Source organism: Haliotis cracherodii, unplaced genomic scaffold (genome assembly GCF_022045235.1).
Source record: "Haliotis cracherodii isolate W230 unplaced genomic scaffold, xgHalCrac1.p SCAF_18, whole genome shotgun sequence".
NCBI lineage: Eukaryota > Metazoa > Mollusca > Gastropoda > Lepetellida > Haliotidae > Haliotis > Haliotis cracherodii.
In genome coordinates this window covers 23716000-23735635 of record NW_027266273.1, presented here as the reverse complement: position 1 = coordinate 23735635, position 19636 = coordinate 23716000, and the positions used below count along the sequence as shown (strand labels likewise).

Sequence of the window (19636 nt, the reverse complement as noted above, 5' to 3'; positions counted from 1 at the left end):
ATTAAGGACGGACAGACAAAGGGACGGACGAGACGAGGCCTCGACTATATCCCCCCACATTATAAGCCAGGGGAGATAACAATATTTCTGAGCTCCGTGACCAAAGTGTTTCTCACTACCATGAAAGAAACAACAATGATCACAGAGGGGCATGGGAGGTAACTCCAGAGAGCAGTCATTGGGATACTACTGGTTCAAAAACTTTACCTATATCAATGCAATATTCTGAAGTCTATTTTCCATGGCTACTTTCGACCTGAAAGCAGCAACAACATAATGTAATGCAGGCTAAGTAAAAACATGTAATTTTTAATGCCTTGGACAAATTTATGCCCTTTAATGCTATTGACATCTTAAAAATATCTGATGAATTGCCACAAACAGGTTTTCTGGTGAGCTTGATCTGTCTTGTTCTTTGTGACTTACTTGGAAGTGCCTTGACAACAGGGGCTCGTTCTTTAGAACTGTAAAAGCTGACTTTCATCGTGCAGTCAAACAACTTTTGGCCATCAAACATGGCTGAGAAACATAAGGAAGCTGACGAGGTACTCATTGTTCAACATTACCAAGACATGCACTACATCACTTGAAATATTTGTGTCTAAATGGTTTGTAAATTGGGAGTAAAAGGCTGCACTCACACGTCTGATGCACAGAGACAGACAGACAGACAGACAGACAGACAGACAGACCACTCCAATTAATATGAAAGCCAGCTGGTGTTTAGTCATGGGGTCGATTCCCTTTTCTGTAGTTCCAACTTCTTACACACATAGTTTGAAATAATTGTTGACTGCCCTGAATCACATTTTCTCTTTTCATAATTACCTATGGAACCTATACACAATACCAGGAAGTCAGTCTGATGTTGGGTGGACAGACGGTGTGACTCCACCGACTTCCCAACCCTCTAGATGTAGACATAAAATTTCCAAGATATGAAGGATACAAATGGCTTGTACAGCCTCTTCAGTTGTCTTGAACCTCACAATTGCAAAGTTGGAGTTCACGTTCTTTTGAACCTTGAGTACCTCACCAGCCAGCTGGAACACCAGCTTAATGTTCTTCCATGAGGCGTCGCTGGGCACCTGGGAAAAGGTGGAGTGAGTGAGAAATTGTCAAGCAGACTCAAGCTATATCATGTTTGTTTTTTATTTAATGCTGCATTCAGCAATATTCCAGCCATGAGAGCGGTCTATAAATAAAGAGTCTGGCTCAAACAATCCAGTGATTGACATCATGAGCATTGATATACACAAATGGGATACAATGGCATGCATCAACCAAGTCAGCGACTCTGACCATCCAATCCTGTTGGTCTTCCCTTGCAACAAGTGTGGGTTGCTGAAGATCCATAGTTCTAACCCAGATCTTCACATCAAAACAACTTGTAGATAATCAAGTCAAATTTGTTTGCTGCATAACACTGCATCTAGCAATATTCCAGCTATATGATGGCAATCTGTAAATAGCCATGTTTGGATCAGACAATCCAGTGATTGACATCATGAGCATCATACCTGTAGCCTGATGAATGAACCATTAGGCTCCAGAAGCACTGATGAAAGACAATGTGTTTAACAATATCTGTTTTCCACATATATGTTTGCCAGCAAAATATATACTACATCAAGGTTCATGAAAAGTGTGTTGAAAATATAAAAATGTTGGTATATGGGTTTTTGTTTAAATATTGATTTCAGTTTATACAAACCTGTTCTTTGGTATTGATGCCTCTCAATTTCTTTCTTTCCTCAACTTACATTGTCATTATGGGTTGGTGGAGTAGCCCAGTGGTTAAAGCGTTTGCTCGTCACGCCGAGGATCCGGGTTCGATTCCCGACATGGGTACAATGTATGAAGCCCATTTGTGATGTCCAACATGTGATATTGCTGGAATATTGCTAAAAGCGGCGTAAAACCAAACTCACTCACTCACACTGTCATTCAAGACATCGGAGTCATGTTTTAGCCTTTCCATAAAGCCCCTAAATCATGAGTAACTGTACAAGATATCCCTGACAAATACATGTTTTCCTGTATAAGTGTAAATTAACATATGCTTCTGCTCCAGACTGAACCTACTGTACTGATTGTGTGAGTGAAGGAGACAGCCCACCTCCATTGGACATTTCAAGAAATGACATGAACTGTAACCCCATGTCTACTTACATTGGCAACATACAGAGTCTTGGAGGGGGTTCCCCTGGTGTTCAGCTTCCCACCCCCTTCACTGTCAATCCCATCCTTTTCTTCATCCCCCTCCCCATCCTGTCCTCCTTCCGTTCCTCCCGGCATCTGTGTGTTCTCTGTGATTTTCTGAAATATAAATAATTTGAATAATTTACCTCAATAAAAAGAGAAATTTAATCACAAAATGTCCTGCTAGATGATTAATGATCCCTCTGTCTCACACAGACAAATACACACACAGAGACCGCATCTCTCTCTCTCACACACACACACAGCATCTCACACACACACATACACACACAGAGACACTCACACAGACAGCATCTCTCTCTCTCACAGACACACACAGAGACAGACTCTCTCTCTCTCTCACACAGACACAGAGCGCATCTCTCTCTCTCTCAAACACACACACACACATCTCACACACACATACACACGAACAGATGGCATCTCTCCCTCTCTCTCTCTCACACACACACAGACATCTCTCACACACATAGAGACATCTCTCACACACACAGACAGCATCTCTCTCTCTCTCTCTCACAGACATACACAGAAAGCATCTCTCTCTCTCACAGACACACACACAGACAGCATTTCTCTCCCAGATGGCATCTCTCTCTCTCACACACAGACAGCATCTCTCTCACACACACAGAGGGAATCTCTCTCACACACACACACACAGACAGCATCTCTCACACACACAGACAGCATTTCTCTCCCAGATGGCATCTCTCTCACACACACAGACAGCATCTCTCTCACACACAGAGGGCATCTCTCTCTCTCTCTCTCTCACAGACATACACAGAAAGCATCTCTCTCTCTCACAGACACACACACAGACAGCATCTCTCTCACACACACACAGACAGCATCTCTCTCACACATACAGACAGCATCTCTCTCACACACACAGACAGCATCTCTCTCACACACACAGACAGCATCTCTCTCACACACACAGACAGCATCTCTCTCACACACACAGACAGCATCTCTCTCACACACACAGACAGCATCTCTCTCACACACACAGACAGCATCTCTCTCACACACACAGACAGCATCTCTCTCACACACACAGACAGCATCTCTCTCACACACACAGACAGCATCTCTCTCACACACACAGACAGCATCTCTCTCACACACACAGACAGCATCTCTCTCACACACACAGACAGCATCTCTCTCACACACACAGACAGCATCTCTCTCACACACACAGACAGCATCTCTCTCACACACACAGACAGCATCTCTCTCACACACACAGACAGCATCTCTCTCACACACACAGACAGCATCTCTCTCACACACACAGACAGCATCTCTCTCACACATACAGACAGCATCTCTCTCACACATACAGACAGCATCTCTCTCACAGACACAGACAGCATCTCTCTCACACACACAGGTGAGGTGAGGTGAAATTGGGTTTAACGTCGCGTCCAAGATTATTGCACTTATATAGCGACGTGCATGCACGTGTATGTGTGTGTGTGGCTGCTTTTACTAGTCCGGACTGATGCCGATTTATAGTGCTACCTCACTGAGATACCATGCCGCAGTTTAACACGAATACCCCACTCAGACACAGTATACTGACTCCGAGCCGACCAGTCCTTGTTTTAGCCCCTTAATGCCGAGTGCCAGACAGGGTAACAACAAGTACAATCTTTTAACGTCTTTTTGTATGACGCGGCCCGGGATCGAACCCTGGACCTTCCGCTCTCCGGGCGGACGCTCTACCACAAGACCACGGAGGCGGTCTCACACACACACAGACAGCATCTCTCTCACACACACAGAGGGAATCTCTCTCACACACACAGACAGCATCTCTCTCACACACACAGACAGCATCTCTCTCACACACACAGACAGCATCTCTCTCACACACACAGACAGCATCTCTCTCACACACACAGACAGCATCTCTCTCACACACACAGACAGCATCTCTCTCACACACACAGACAGCATCTCTCTCACACACACAGACAGCATCTCTCTCACACACACAGACAGCATCTCTCTCACACACACAGAGGGCATCTCTCTCTCTCTCTCTCTCACAGACATACACAGAAAGCATCTCTCTCTCTCACAGACACACACACAAACAGCATCTCTCTCCCAGATGGCATCTCTCTCTCACCCACACAGACAGCATCTCTCTCTCTCTCTCTCTCTCTCTCACAGACATACACAGAAAGCATCTCTCTCTCTCACAGACACACACACAAACAGCATCTCTCTCCCAGATGGCATCTCTCTCTCACACACACAGAAAGCATCTCTCTCACACATACAGACAGCATCTCTCTCCCAGATGGCATCTCTCTCTCACCCACACAGACAGCATCTCTCTCTCTCTCTCTCTCTCTCTCTCACAGACATACACAGAAAGCATCTCTCTCTCTCACAGACACACACACAAACAGCATCTCTCTCCCAGATGGCATCTCTCTCTCACACACACAGAAAGCATCTCTCTCACACACACAAACAGCATCTCTCTCCCAGATGGCATCTCTCTCTCACACACACAGAAAGCATCTCTCACACACACACAGACAGCATCTCTCTCACACACACAGACAGCATCTCTCTCACACACACAGACAGCATCTCTCTCACACACACAGACAGCATCTCTCTCACACACACAGACAGCATCTCTCTCACACACACAGACAGCATCTCTCTCACACACACAGACAGCATCTCTCTCACACACACAGACAGCATCTCTCTCACACACACAGACAGCATCTCTCTCACACACACAGACAGCATCTCTCACACACACACAGACAGCATCTCTCTCACACACACAGACAGCATCTCTCTCACACACACAGACAGCATCTCTCTCACACACACAGACAGCATCTCTCTCACACACACAGAAAGCATCTCTCTCACACACACAAACAGCATCTCTCTCCCAGATGGCATCTCTCTCTCACACACACAGAAAGCATCTCTCACACACACACAGACAGCATCTCTCTCACACACACAGACAGCATCTCTCTCACACACACAGACAGCATCTCTCTCACACACACAGACAGCATCTCTCTCACACATACAGACAGCATCTCTCTCACACACACAGACAGCATCTCTCTCACACATACAGACAGCATCTCTCTCACACACACAGACAGCATCTCTCTCACACATACAGACAGCATCTCTCTCCCAGATGGCATCTCTCTCTCACACACACAGAAAGCATCTCTCTCACACACACAAACAGCATCTCTCTCCCAGATGGCATCTCTCTCTCACACACACAGAAAGCATCTCTCACACACACACAGACAGCATCTCTCTCACACACACAGACAGCATCTCTCTCACACACACAGACAGCATCTCTCTCACACACACAGACAGCATCTCTCTCACACACACAGACAGCATCTCTCTCACACACACAGACAGCATCTCTCTCACACATACAGACAGCATCTCTCTCACACACACAGACAGCATCTCTCTCACACACACAGACAGCATCTCTCTCACACACACAGACAGCATCTCTCTCACACACACAGACAGCATCTCTCTCACACATACAGACAGCATCTCTCTCACACACACAGACAGCATCTCTCTCACACATACAGACAGCATCTCTCTCACACACACAGACAGCATCTCTCTCACACACACAGACAGCATCTCTCTCACACACACAGACAGCATCTCTCTCACACACACAGACAGCATCTCTCTCACACACACAGACAGCATCTCTCTCACACACACAGACAGCATCTCTCTCACACACACAGACAGCATCTCTCTCACACACACAGACAGCATCTCTCTCACACACACAGACAGCATCTCTCTCACACACACAGACAGCATCTCTCTCACACACACAGACAGCATCTCTCTCACACACACAGACAGCGACCCTGTATCCCACAGTACCTTGTTGACGGTCTTGGTGCTGTGTGCAGGAGCTGTGAAGTTTTTGTCCTGTTTACCACCAGAGCTGTACATGGCCAGCATTGTTCTTTCTGTCAGCTCAATCACACCCTGAATGTAACACACAATAGCCTGGCATCAGTTTGTTACTTCAAGAACGGGGGTGAGTGAGTGAATGGTCCGTTGTGATGAACACTCTGTATGTGTGGTCATTTAACACATTTCACCTTTCAGATCCATCAATCATCATAATTCAATATCCAGCATTTGATATTTTATCTTGTATCAGCAATACGAGGTTTGTTGTAGCAAAAAGCCTTAAGCCCTCAGTCTAAATATGATACAAAAACCTCAAACTAGGAACATACCCTCCAAAACAAATCCAATTGTTGACAATGGTCAGATCATCAACAGACAATCGAGGTGACATTTTGATGAAGACTCTAACACCCTCATTAAGCAAGTCATACGAACACTGTTCAATAACAGTGTTTGAATCTACACCGAAACACCATCTCGATTGTTTATAAAAAAACTTGTCCTTGTTCATCACACCAACTTCTGGATGCCACTAAAAGAAGTTACCTTTGTAATATCCATAAATTTATATGCTTCAGCAACGCTTTGAAATCCAATAATGCCATATTCTCTGCTTTTACCTGAAATAATAAGGACTGTTGGCAATGATCCGGCAACTGAGTGAGTGAGTGAGTGAGTGGTGTCAAGGCAAACGTTCGCTTGTCGAAGGCCCGGGTTCAATTCCCAACATGGCTACAATGTGTGAAGCTGATTTCTAATGTCCCTCTGCAATGATATCAATATTGCTAAAAGTTCACTCAGTCAACTCACTCGCCCAGGTTCAATTCCCCACATGGCTAAAATGTGTGAAGTTGATTTCTCACTCACTCATTTATTCACTCACTCACTCATGGGTGTCAGTTAAATGTGGTAGAAAAGTGGATGTCAGAAGCCACAAGTGCTTGGATGATGCTGACAAACCAGGGAACATACATTGGGATTTGAACTCATTGTCACTGGATCCTGGCACCTGAAGCAGGCCAATCTGCCCATCAATCTGTGTGACTAGGACAAACAGGAGCTCCACACAGGACCAGCAACTGTGTAATTTGATCGCTTTGAATACATGTGTACTGCACATCAATGCATTCTCTCTGGTTCCATATCAAAATAAAAAGTGAATATGAATTCTGTGTATAATGTATTGTGTTACTGGCTACACCTCATTTGCTACAATCAAACAGGGGTTCTGCAGAATCACAGTCTTCTTTGAGTGAGTGAGTATGGTTTTTCGCCGTTTATAGCAATATTCCAGCAATATCACGGCGGGGGACACCACAAATGGGCTTCAGACATTGTACCCATGTCGGGAATTGAACCCGGGTCTTCGGCGTGACGAGCGAACGCTTTAACCACTAGGCTACCCGACCGCCCCTCAGTCTTCTTTGAGAACTGTATACAACCAAAACTTGTACATGTTGAATGCAGTCTTAAAAAAATCAGATCTTAGGCTTAAAAAAATAAAAGAATTGGTTCTCAGGCAATGACATTAGAAAATAAAGTGCGGGCGGGTGTTGTTGTTTTTTTTTTGCTTGTTCAAACTAGTATGTAACCAAATAAACAAGCAAGCATAAACAAAAATACAAACTCATATTGCCGCCACGGCCATAACACAAGTTATGCAGTAAAGCAGGAAGTCACTATGTGCCATCCTGGATAGCATTGTTTTTAAGTACGAGGATTTTTATATCTTTTTGAAATTGGAAATTAAAACGAAACGTGCGGCAGACTTTGTGATGATGCAGGCAGAGCCTGAGAACCAAGACTATTATTTTTTTTAGCCTTAGTTCTCACTACCGTAAAACAAAGGACATATCAATACTGGTCAGGCATACTGACCAACCAACGACATAACTAACAAGAAGTCAACATTAGCCAATCAAAAAGCAGATTTACTGAGCCACATTCACAAGTTTCTAGGACCGCCTCCGTGGTCTTGTGGTAGAGCGTCCGCCCGGAGAGCGGAAGGTTCAGGGTTCGATCCCGGGCCGCGTCATACAAAAAGACGTTAAAAGATGGTACTTGTTGTTACCCTGTCTGGCGCTCGGCATTAAGGGGCTAAAGCAAGGACTGGTCGGCTCGGAGTCAGTATACTGTGTCTGAGTGGGGTATTCATGTTACACTGCGGCATGGTATCTCAGTGAGCTAGCACTATAAATCGGCATCAGTCCGGACTAGTACAAGCAGCCACACTCACACATACACGTGCATGCACGTAGCTATATAAGTGCAATAATCTTGGACGCGACGTTAAACCCAATTTCACCTCACCTCACCTCACAAGTTTCTAACTGGCGACTTCCATTCCAGACTACACTTTGATAAATATTTTGAAACAATTTTGAACAAAAGAACATTATGCACCAAAAGACCATGGTGATATTGCATGGCAGTACTTCCCATGAGCTATTCCAAGTCACTTCCTATCATTTGAAAGCGAAATACAGAAGATATTATTATTATTATTATTATTATTATTCAGCATACCCTCTCTTATACTTATGGAGGTTGCATGAGCAGACACTTTCCTGATCTGGTTAGTGATGCTCTGATTGGTCAGATGAAAGGTCGTTCTGCAAGACCCGCAATAGTATCACCTCAGTCTTTTGCTTAGTGGTAGTGAGAACTAAGATCTGAATTTAATGAGATTGATGTTGGCTTAAAATAGATTTATGTGAACAATGTTTGTGATTGCAATGACCACAGATGGATTGTTAAGTAAGCAATGACATACATACATACATCAACAATTTCAACAGTCCCTCTGATTCTGACTTAACACACACTATTCCTGTAAGACATGGCTAGCTGCAACCTACCAGTATCATTACACTTCATTACCATTACTTTAATTGGTCGAACTCCCAACAGTGTAATCTCATCACGAATCTGAAAAGAAAAAAAAGAAAATTATTTGACAAAGTTTCCTGTCATCAATGCTGATTAGTTCAAGTTCTATGGAGGGTATCATATTGGAGATATACTTCAAGGGTATCATATTGGAGATATACTTCAAGGGTATCATATGAGAGATATACTTCAAGGGTATCATATTGGAGATGTACTTCAAGGGTATCATATGAGATATATACTTCAAGAGTATCATATTGGAGATGTACTTCAAGGGTATCATATTGGAGATATACTTTAAGGGTATCATATGGAGATATACTTCAAGGGTATCATATTGGAGATATACTTCAAGGGTATCATATGAGAGATATACTTCAAGGGTATCATATTGGAGATGTACTTCAAGGGTATCATATGAGATATATACTTCAAGAGTATCATATTGGAGATGTACTTCAAGGGTATCATATTGGAGATATACTTTAAGGGTATCATATGGAGATATACTTCAAGGGTATCATATTGGAGATATACTTCAAGGGTATCATATGAGAGATATACTTCAAGGGTATCATATTGGAGATGTACTTCAAGGGTATCATATGAGATATATACTTCAAGAGTATCATATTGGAGATGTACTTCAAGGGTATCATATTGGAGATATACTTTAAGGGTATCATATGGAGATATACTTCAAGGGTATCATATGAGAGATATACTTCAAGGGTATCATATGAGAGATATACTTCAAGGGTATCATATCGGAGATATACTTCAAGGGTATCATATTGGAGTTATACTTCAAGGGTTTTTATATTGGAGATATACTTCAAGGGTATCATATTGGAGATATACTTCAAGGGTATCATATTGGAGATAAACTTCAAGGGTATTATACTGGAGATAAACTTCAAGAGTATCATAACGGATATATACATCAAGGGTATCATATCGGAGATATACGTCAAGGGTATCATATTACAGATAAACTTCGTGGGTATCATATTGGAGATAAACTTCAAGGGTATCATATTGGTGATGTACTTCAAGGGTGTTATACTGGAGATACAGATCAAGGGTGTTATATTGGAGATACATATCAAGAGTGTTATATTGGAAACATACTTCATGGGTGTTACATTGGAGATACATATCAAGAGTGTTGATTGGAGATATACTTCAAGGATGTTATATTGGAGATATACTTCAAAGGTGTTATATTGGAAATACATATCAAAGGCATTATATTGGAGATAAAGATCAAGGGTGTTTCATTGGAGATACATATTAAGGGTGTTATATTGAAAATATACTTCAAGGGTATCATATTGGAGATATATTTCAAGGGTTTCATATGAGAGAAATACTTCAAGGGTATCATATGAGAGATATACTTCAAGGGTATCATATAAGAGATACATATCAAGGGTGTTGATTGGAGATATACATCAAGGGTGTTGATTGGAGATATACATCAAGGGTGTTATATTGGAGATATACTTCAAGGGTGTTATATTGGAGATATAAGATGTTTATGAAGTACCCAGGTTGCAATCAAAGTCTTTGCTATGGAAACTTGAAAAATATTTTCTTTAAACATACCAAACTATCAAAAGGCACCAATTTGACACTAAACCTATCTATGTGCCAAGTTTGGTGAAGAAATATTGTATGGATTTCAAGATCTGCTCCAGATAGGAGCACTACTGCCAATTCACTCTAAGTCAAAGTAGCTGCCATGGAAATATTTTCTTGTTAAGATTTTGTTAAGTTATGATATCTCTCATGTTTTTTTAGTTCTGCTCCGAAAACAAAACGGATGGATGGGCAGATAGCACTTATTCCTATATCCCCTTCTCCTTCGTGGTGGGGATTATAAGTGGCTAAAAGAAGAGATCTGTCCACAAGTGTAACTTACAGCTTTGAATCCAATATTTGGTGGGATGTTCCAAACCACGAGGGTGTCTGTGGGCACAGTAGAGGCCCATTTCCTCCAGGTGAACACCTGAAAGTGCCAGTTGTGTTAAGACAATTACCCCAAAGCTTCCTGACACATTTATTGATATATACTCACCAACAAAAGAAACGCGAATACCATACATGTTGGTTAATATATGAAAAATTACTCATATTCAAGAGACATTAAGTTGGTTCGATGCAGAAACAAACATACTGGTATGTTGTGTGATCATCCATGATGCACCAGTTGTCTCGAGCAGGATTCACGTGTAAAGTTTGGAAATCATGTGTCGCATGTCATGATGTGAATAAAGACACTCTGTGTGACTTGACTGATTGTTAGTTTTGTCATTAAGTGGTACACATTTGAAACATCACTTCTTAATGAACATACTTCTCTACATGTTTCTATGGTTCACGTTTCTTTTGGTGGTGAGTATATATCCAGCATCATTACCATGATTAGTTAAGCATCACCTAGGTATGTAGGGTATGTAACATGACATAACCACTGTATTGTGTCTATTTTGTATACTTATCCTGCATTACATATTGAACACTGTTCTTTCTGCGGAGTCCTAACTGGACATGAATGACGATCTAACAAGCATCTTCAGTAACACTTCTTGTCCAACATGAACTCCATGATCTCTGTGTCTTCAAGCGCTTCCGTCAGGGCTGATGATACAGTGGGGAGGAAGACGTCAGTCACGGGAGTGCGCTTGGATCATTCAGGATAAGTATAAAAATACTTAAGGTGTATACTCCCCAGGGAGCTGAGAATGATTCTTGACCGGCGTTGCTCAACTCCACCTGATTTGTGACCTGTGGGCTTTGCACAAGACCATGTGCCACCACGGTGTAATGGTTGGCATCTCTGAACATGGCCTGCAGCTGCTGCATAGCTGTCTGGTGCTCCAACAGCCACACATCCTCGGCTGCAAAGGATGAAGCTAGGACCGATAGTTGAGGGAGCGTCTAGCATAACTCCCTATCCAACTACAAGATCTGAGAGTCGAAGATCCTGAAACTTCACAACCTGGTGGAATCTGTCAAATCCAACATATCATATCTTTGTACAAGGATGAAATCTTCTCGGCAAAGACTTGGCCATGCCCTTTTGCTTCTTGAACTGCCTAGGTGGAATAAAGGAATAGTGTGGTTCTCCAGATTCTCGATGTCTTTATCCATAGTCTCTAGTTCTTCTGGACAAAGATATCTGGTAGTAGGGTGATAGATTCCTCCATGTGACACGCCCTCTGGGGGTCTGCACCCTGCCTTGGAGGTGCCGCCGACAGTGAGAAGTCAGCAAACCATGGTCTCTTCCTCATCATAGTCAAATTCCGACGAAGGCCCAAGATGAAGGAAAGACAATCCTGTTGACTTGGATGGACTACTGGTCAAGACGATGGGGAGGCGGAGCAGTGGTCAGGCATCTTCCGACGAGCATGTTGCTGCTTCCTCTCAGCAATCACCTGAAGATAGGCGATGAAGTCTCTGTCTGATGGAGGCACAAGCGTCTCATCCAAGTGAGGGAAGACTGAGGCTGACAGTCCTGCCAAAGTAGATGGGGGTCCTTAGCCGACTTCTTGCCCTCGCAGAATTTCCTCTTCGTTAGAACTTCATTCATTTCAAGTTAGGACTTCACAGTAAGAGCAATATTTTACACTGATTGGATATTTTCATGAAATTTGAAAAATGGGACGACGACTATTTAACACAATGAAAAGTGCAAGATTAAAGGTGACGAAAAAAGCTACCCAAAACACATGCTTAAAAGAAACCAGTGCCCATCCAATAGCACTGCATGACAACCAACTATCAATGTGCGTACAGCATGGTTTATTCAAGACGCAACTGAACAGTACTTTTGGAAGATGAAAATTCAATGTTTTTTTAATACTTTTATCTCAGATTATGCTGCTTCCTGGCATTCTACATATCAACTTACAGTTTTCGTGGACTGGAGGACCAGTGAGCTGTACACAGCCTTTACCTCGCACTTCAAGATCTCGACTGATCCCTGTGAAGAAGATGCATCAACATCAGCAAACTAGCACAACCTGTGCCACGCAACCACCCATCGCAAAACACCCTCTTCCGAAACCACTTGCTGGTGTCGTCCTCACCCACCTCACTGGACCTCACTGGACTTCCTCCACTTACAAACCTATAAGGGATATTAGCGGTTTTGGGCGGTACTTGTTTTTTCATCATAACCTCCAGGTTTTACTTTTTCCTAGAGAGACCTCATCCCGAGTAAGAGGTTTTATTTTCCTAGAGAGACCTCATCCCGAGTAAGAGGTTTTACTTTTACCCTGTAACATCTGATGAGATGAGTAGCTGATGAAATTTGAACTGAGTGTTTTAAATGTCCAATGTTCTAAATTTGAAGACAAGAATTGAAACTTTGCTATTATGGATGATGGGAATCGAACCCCTCGAACCCCTCAATAGTCAGGCACTCTAACAAGTACATCACAGAACTGGTTGAAAATAAGTGGTTCATTAGAAGTTACCGTGTTTTGCATACATTTCCTGGCCAGATGTATTTTATGACATTTCTTTAGACTGTCGTAACACATTTTATACATAATATTAAACAAATATTAATAATTGTTCCTTTGGTGGTCAATAAGTCAGAGAAAACATTTTATATTTTCAACCCAAACCATGTTTGTTGCCCAAACCAGGCATGTTTTCTCCTATACATAAATTTTAGTAAAATCTAAATATTTTTTACATTTGTATACTTATCCTGCATTACTCCGTATTGCATTTACTGCTGTCTTTGACAGAGTGACGAACTGTGTGAGATCCAGCTGCTGAAGAAAGTTGTCCCAACCAGCTCAGGAGGCAGCGCCCTCTCACAGTCGGCACGTGACCCGGAAGTCATGACGTCACACAAAAACACATAACTGCTTTAAACATAACATCTGAAACTTCGTGGGGAGGTAGCGTAGCGAAAGGGAGGGCACTTAGACTTCGTAATGCAGGATAAGTATACAAATGTAAAAAATATTTAGATTTTACTAAATTTTTTAACTTATCCTGCATTACTCCGTATTGCATCTTTATCAGACGGCATGGCCGGTGGGCATACCTGCAGATGTGAACCATATTAAACCCTCGTCTAGGTCCGATGAATCCGCACCGCATACAAGTGATGACCGGAACATCTACGACCATTCCTGTCTTCAGGAAACAAGAGTCGATGCAAAAACGAAACGCCCGAATAGGTAACCGAAATACAATGAGGCGTGTTGCCAAAATATATAACTTACCGAAGAGCGAAAGCGAAACGCAGTAGAGCCCTCTAATCTGAGGCGATAAACACCAGAGAGTTCAACGGGCCCCGCTCGGGGAATCGAAGAATCAGCGGCGTCGGCGGCAAAATTTACGACCAATCCCAAGAGCGAATGCGAAACGCAGGAGAGCCCTCTAGGCTGGAGGCAAGGAACACCGGTGAGGTCGACGGGCACCGCTCAGGTATCAGAGAAGCGTTGGCGTCGGCGCCGGTGTCCACATCTACTACCATTCCTGTCGTCAGGAAACGAGAGTTGATGCAAAAAGTAAAACCCGGATAGGTGACAGCAATAGAATGAGTCGGGTAACCCAAACTAAAACTGACCTAAGAGCGAATGCGGAACGCAAGAGATCCGTCTCGTCTGGGGTGATAAACACCAGAGAGGTCGACGGGCCCCGCTCAGGGTATCGGAGAATCAGTGGCGTCGGAGATAGATGACCTGTTGGGCTACAACCAGGGACCAAAACTGTGAACGCCGGCGACAACTTTCAAGGCTACATCACGGAAGTAGTGGTTGGTGAAGGCGGTGTCCGATCGCCACGAACAGGCTTCCCTGAACGACTGGATGGAACAGTATACCGTGAAGAACCAGTGTAAATACGATCGCCCTGATCTCATTTTATTTCAGGTGATAGCCTTTGGGGGGAGGGTCCAATCCGGCGGCTCATAAGCTTTAAGGATGACCGTCCGGAGCCACAGGGAAAAGTATTCCGGCTGACCAACGACTGCGACGAAGGGGAGACCGGCAGAAAAAGGTGTTTCCTAGACTTGCGGCAGTCTTTAGATCGTAGAATAACCTTCAGTGCCCTTACTGGGCATAATGACGCTCATCCTCATCCTCGGCACCCACACTGGACGAGGGGGGAGGGGACAAGGAATGATCTATCAGGCTGTCCTGGGAGTTGAGTCTTTACACTGACGTCCCAGTACGGTCCATGATGAACGGCGCCCTGGGTACCGCATTCGAACCGGGCACGGGAGACGTCGAGGGCGTGCTGTACATGGACTCGAGCGGCAGTAGTCAAAACCAGTAGAAATACCCGTCTTCTACTTAAGGTCGTAGAAGGAAGACGAGGGGAGTGGTTCGAAGGGCGTTGAAGACCACATTCAGATCCAACGCAGGCGGTCCGAACTTGGCCTTCAGGTCTTCAAGACTGAACGAGCGCAGCCAGGCCCGTAGGTCGGGAATTTTCGTCTTTCTCCGATCGTCCGAGATGGCCAGAACGGAGTAGATGGCGACCAGGTGTGTGGGGGTGGTAAGCCCTTCAACCGACGGGTGCTACGCAAGTACAGAAGGAACTGATCCAGGATCTGCGGTGACGCTGTCATCGGATCCTGGTGTTTGTCAGAACAAAATGCCTGGAACAAGCATCATTTATCAGCATACAGTCCCCCTGTAGATGGACGGTGGGCTGAAGCAATAGCCTTGGTCGCTATAGCCGAATAGCCCTTGGCTTTCTGCAGGTGTGTCAGGCGTGCAGACGATAACATGCGGGTATGAGGGTGTGGCAACAGACCGTGTGGATGGAGCAGAAGGTTGGACCACACCGGAAGTTCCAGGGGTTGTCTCTGGGTATGTTTCGGAGGTCGATAACCCAACTTCTGGCTGACCAATAAGGCGAGACCAAAGTCAATGGCAGGGGTCGAGTGGCCTGGATCTCTGAAGAACCATGGGAGGGAGAACCGGAGTCGGAAAAGCGTACACGCGTAATCCTTCTCAGGAACGATGGAAGGCTTCGACTGCCACAGCGGTCGTATCCGGCACAGGTGGAATGGAAGACGACAGCTGGCCACATTCAGATATGAGGCAAACAGATCTAGGGTTGGGGTGTCGACCGTTTGACATATTCTGGCCCGAGGCGCCGGAGAGCGTGAGGCGTCGGAGAGCTTGAGGCGCCTGGAACGCCGAAGATGGTGATTCTCGGGGGCGCCGGTCGAGTTTGTAGCGCCGGGAGAGGGGCGAGTACTCTGGGTCCGCAAACACCACACTACGGTGACGTCGTCAGTGGACACGATCAACAGGGCGTGACCGAGAAAGCACTGTCAGCAAGCGACGTCCTGGATAAGCCTTTATCTCGAGGCTGTTGCTGTGCCAATGGTGTTGATCTCTGGATCACAGGTGGTCACAATGTGGGCTGGTGTGGGCCACTAGCCACTGACAAGGTGGCAGGGGAGGTAGTCAGCAACAGGGGTCTGCGATTGCGTACCGTCGGTACGATTCGGAAAAAGGTGTGATAGCCTGCGAGCCAACCTCAAGTAGACGAAGTAAACCAGCTTCACAATCGACCGCCGGGGCATCGACGTAACCGGGTAGTAGGAAGTCGAGGCAATATGGCCATTGCACGAAGTAATGAGATCGTTTTCATCCCTGAAGCGGCGTATAAGTACTCCTGTTCTTATATCGAGGTGACGATGGAGGACGACAACACGATACGAGGCAGGTATGCAACAGGGGTCAGTGGGACGGCCGAGGGACTTTAAGTATCAAATCGACACTGTGTCCGGTAGTCAAGGCGGAAGATAGGAAGGTGTCGTAGTCGAAAAGATCAAACCGGACGAAGGAAGGCGATCTTTTCCATCCCTTGAACGCCTATAGGCGCTATCGTTCTTACAGCGAAGGGTTGATGAAACAAGGTTCCTCGTGACAGCCGTGTTGGTAGAGGAGGTCTATTGTTTCCAACATCCGTACATGGATGGACTGCGACAGGCGCCTGGTTGAGTGGTAGCACCAAGCGTACAGTTAGACATGGAAACCAATCTGTAGAAATACATGGCACCCCTTGCCATGGTAAGTTGACCTAATTCCGGTCGGAGTTGTTGACAGTCCGAGTACTTGACACGTGACATGTAAATCACACTGCGCAGTAGCCGAGAAAACCGCCTTGGAGTCGGAACTGAGGTGCAAACTCCACACACAGACAATCCTCAATGAACTGCGTGAGAGGCGATCAAGTGGTGTACCCGAGTTTTGCGATAAAACACGGAACCCCATGGGCGTCGTGGAAAACCCGGTGAGCGCCGAGGAAGAGTCTCTTTCAGGAGCGCTGGCGCTAGGGTAGGGTAGAACAGCGTTGGTGTCGGCGATGTCGACGAAGTAAACTCTTTGTAAGTGGATGTCGTCGTCGAATCTGATACAGACGCTGTTCACATGACGCTCTGTTTCGATGGAAACCCGCAGGTCATCTCTCCGGAATCATAGCGCTTTAAACGACGGGATTATGGATAACGTCTCAGTGGGCAAGTTGAATCAGACCAACTGTCTATTGGTTGAAAAGATTCCACCCAGGAAGTAGAACGATAGTCACGATCCCGAAGACCGACGGGAGAGTAGCGACAGGAGCGGCGACAGTTGTTTCACCATGCTTCTCCGTGTGACGAGTTATGAGACGGCAGCAAGAGAAGAGGGCAGTGGCGCCGGGGAGGCGATTGCCGATGGTGCCCCTTAAGCCGCAGTAGAAGATCGGATAGTCGGCTCGTTGATCTGAGCTTGATAAAGCTTGTTGATCTGGGCGCCGGAGGTCATCTTAGGCGCCGGATATATCATAGGCGCTTCTTCCGTAACTCTTGAGGCGCTGGAGTAGTCAGAGGCGCCAGAGACATTAGAGGCGTCGAAGATCATGAGATCAAAGACCTTAGAGGCGCCGGGAGCGCCGAAGACATCAGAGGATGAGGAGGCGCCGGAGCGCGGAGACATCAGAGGCGCCGGGAATTCACGAGGCGCCGAGACATCAGAGGCGCCGGGAGCGCACGAGGCGCCGGGAGCGCACGAGGCGCCGGGAGCGCACGAGGCGCCGGGAGCGCCGGGACATCAGAGGCGCCGGAGGCGCCGAGACATCGGAGGCGCCGGGAGCGCACGAGGCGCCGAGACATCAGAGGCGCCGGGAGCGCCGGGAGCGCACGAGGCGCCGAGACATCTGAGGCGCCGGAGGCGCCGGGAGCGCCGGGACATCAGAGGCGCCGGAGGCGCCGAGACATCGGAGGCGCCGGGAGCGCCGAGACATCGGAGGCGCCGGGAGCGCCGGGAGCGCCGGGAGCGCACGAGGCGCCGAGACATCAGAGGCGCCGGGAGCGCCGGGAGCGCCGGGAGCGCACGAGGCGCCGAGACATCTGAGGCGCCGGAGGCGCCGGGAGCGCCGGGACATCAGAGGCGCCGGAGGCGCCGAGACATCGGAGGCGCCGGGAGCGCCGAGACATCGGAGGCGCCGGGAGCGCCGGGAGCGCCGGGAGCGCCGGGAGCGCACGAGGCGCCGAGACATCAGAGGCGCCGGGAGCGCCGGGAGCGCCGAGACATCGGAGGCGCCGGGAGCGCACGAGGCGCCGAGACATCAGAGGCGCCGGAGGCGCCGGGAGCGCCAGAGGCGCCGGGAGCGCACGAGGCGCCGAGAGCGCCGGGAGCGCCGGGAGCGCCGGGAGCGCCGGGAGCGCCGGGACATCAGAGGCGCCGGAGGCGCCGGGGGCGCCGGAGACATCAGCGTTGATGTGGTGGTGTTGGAGACCGTGAACGGTCGTATGTCGTGCCAGGGGAGGCAGACTCTACGTTGGGAGCGCTGGAGCCGCCGGTGGAGTAGGAGACCGTGAACGGTCGTATGTCGTGCCATGGGAGGCAGACTCTACGTTGGGAGCCGCCGTTGGTGCTGGGAGCACTGCGAAGCTCCGCTGAGCGCTGCTGCCGTCAACGTAGGTGGGGGTCGACGAGCACGTTGAGCGAGGTGTGTCCTGGATACTCGCATGAGCTGAAGGATCACAGCGACGAATGACTGCAACATCGGCACTGCCTTGTGAAAGTACAGGGCGTCGTACAATCACGGCAGAAAGGGGCGGCCCCGACCAGATTTGTTCCCGCGGCAACAAGTGCAGCGAGGCAGAAAATCTGGAATTTAAGCAAAACATAACTATGTGGCAAAGCCACAAAGTGCGGGAAGCATAATGTGATTCAGAAACTTTGTATTTCAATGAAGTTTATGAGATCAAACAATGACGCTAAAAGGTAGCGAAAAAGCATAGCTTTAAGCAAACACATAACCATGTGGCCAATCACAAAGTATGGGAAGCATAATGTGATTCAGAAACTTTGTATTTCAATGAAGTTTATGAGATCAAACAATGACGCTAAAAGGTAGCGAAAAAGCATAGCTTTAAGCAAACACATAACCATGTGCAAACACGTAACCATGTGGCAAAACCACAGAGTACGGGAGACATAATGTAACTCAAAAACTTCGTATTATATTGAAGTTTATGAGAAGAAACAATTACGCTGAGAGGTAGCGA

At 46.5% G+C, this 19636-nt stretch overlaps 1 protein-coding gene across 2 annotated transcripts in view; it reads right to left on the bottom strand.

Moving 5' to 3' along the window:
* The window catches only part of LOC139465911 (uncharacterized), a 36499-nt gene that overhangs the window by 11070 nt on the left and 5793 nt on the right, over nt 1-19636 (bottom strand). For both annotated transcript variants that reach the window (XM_071247901.1, XM_071247902.1), the window contains exons 7-14: nt 13010-13081; nt 11018-11104; nt 9063-9132; nt 6751-6824; nt 6169-6276; nt 2173-2319; nt 950-1088; nt 427-519 (exon numbers count right to left, since the gene is read on the bottom strand). In XM_071247901.1, the coding sequence (XP_071104002.1) occupies nt 427-519; nt 950-1088; nt 2173-2319; nt 6169-6276; nt 6751-6824; nt 9063-9132; nt 11018-11104; nt 13010-13081 (790 nt within the window). The remainder of the gene's footprint in view (nt 1-426; nt 520-949; nt 1089-2172; nt 2320-6168; nt 6277-6750; nt 6825-9062; nt 9133-11017; nt 11105-13009; nt 13082-19636) is intronic.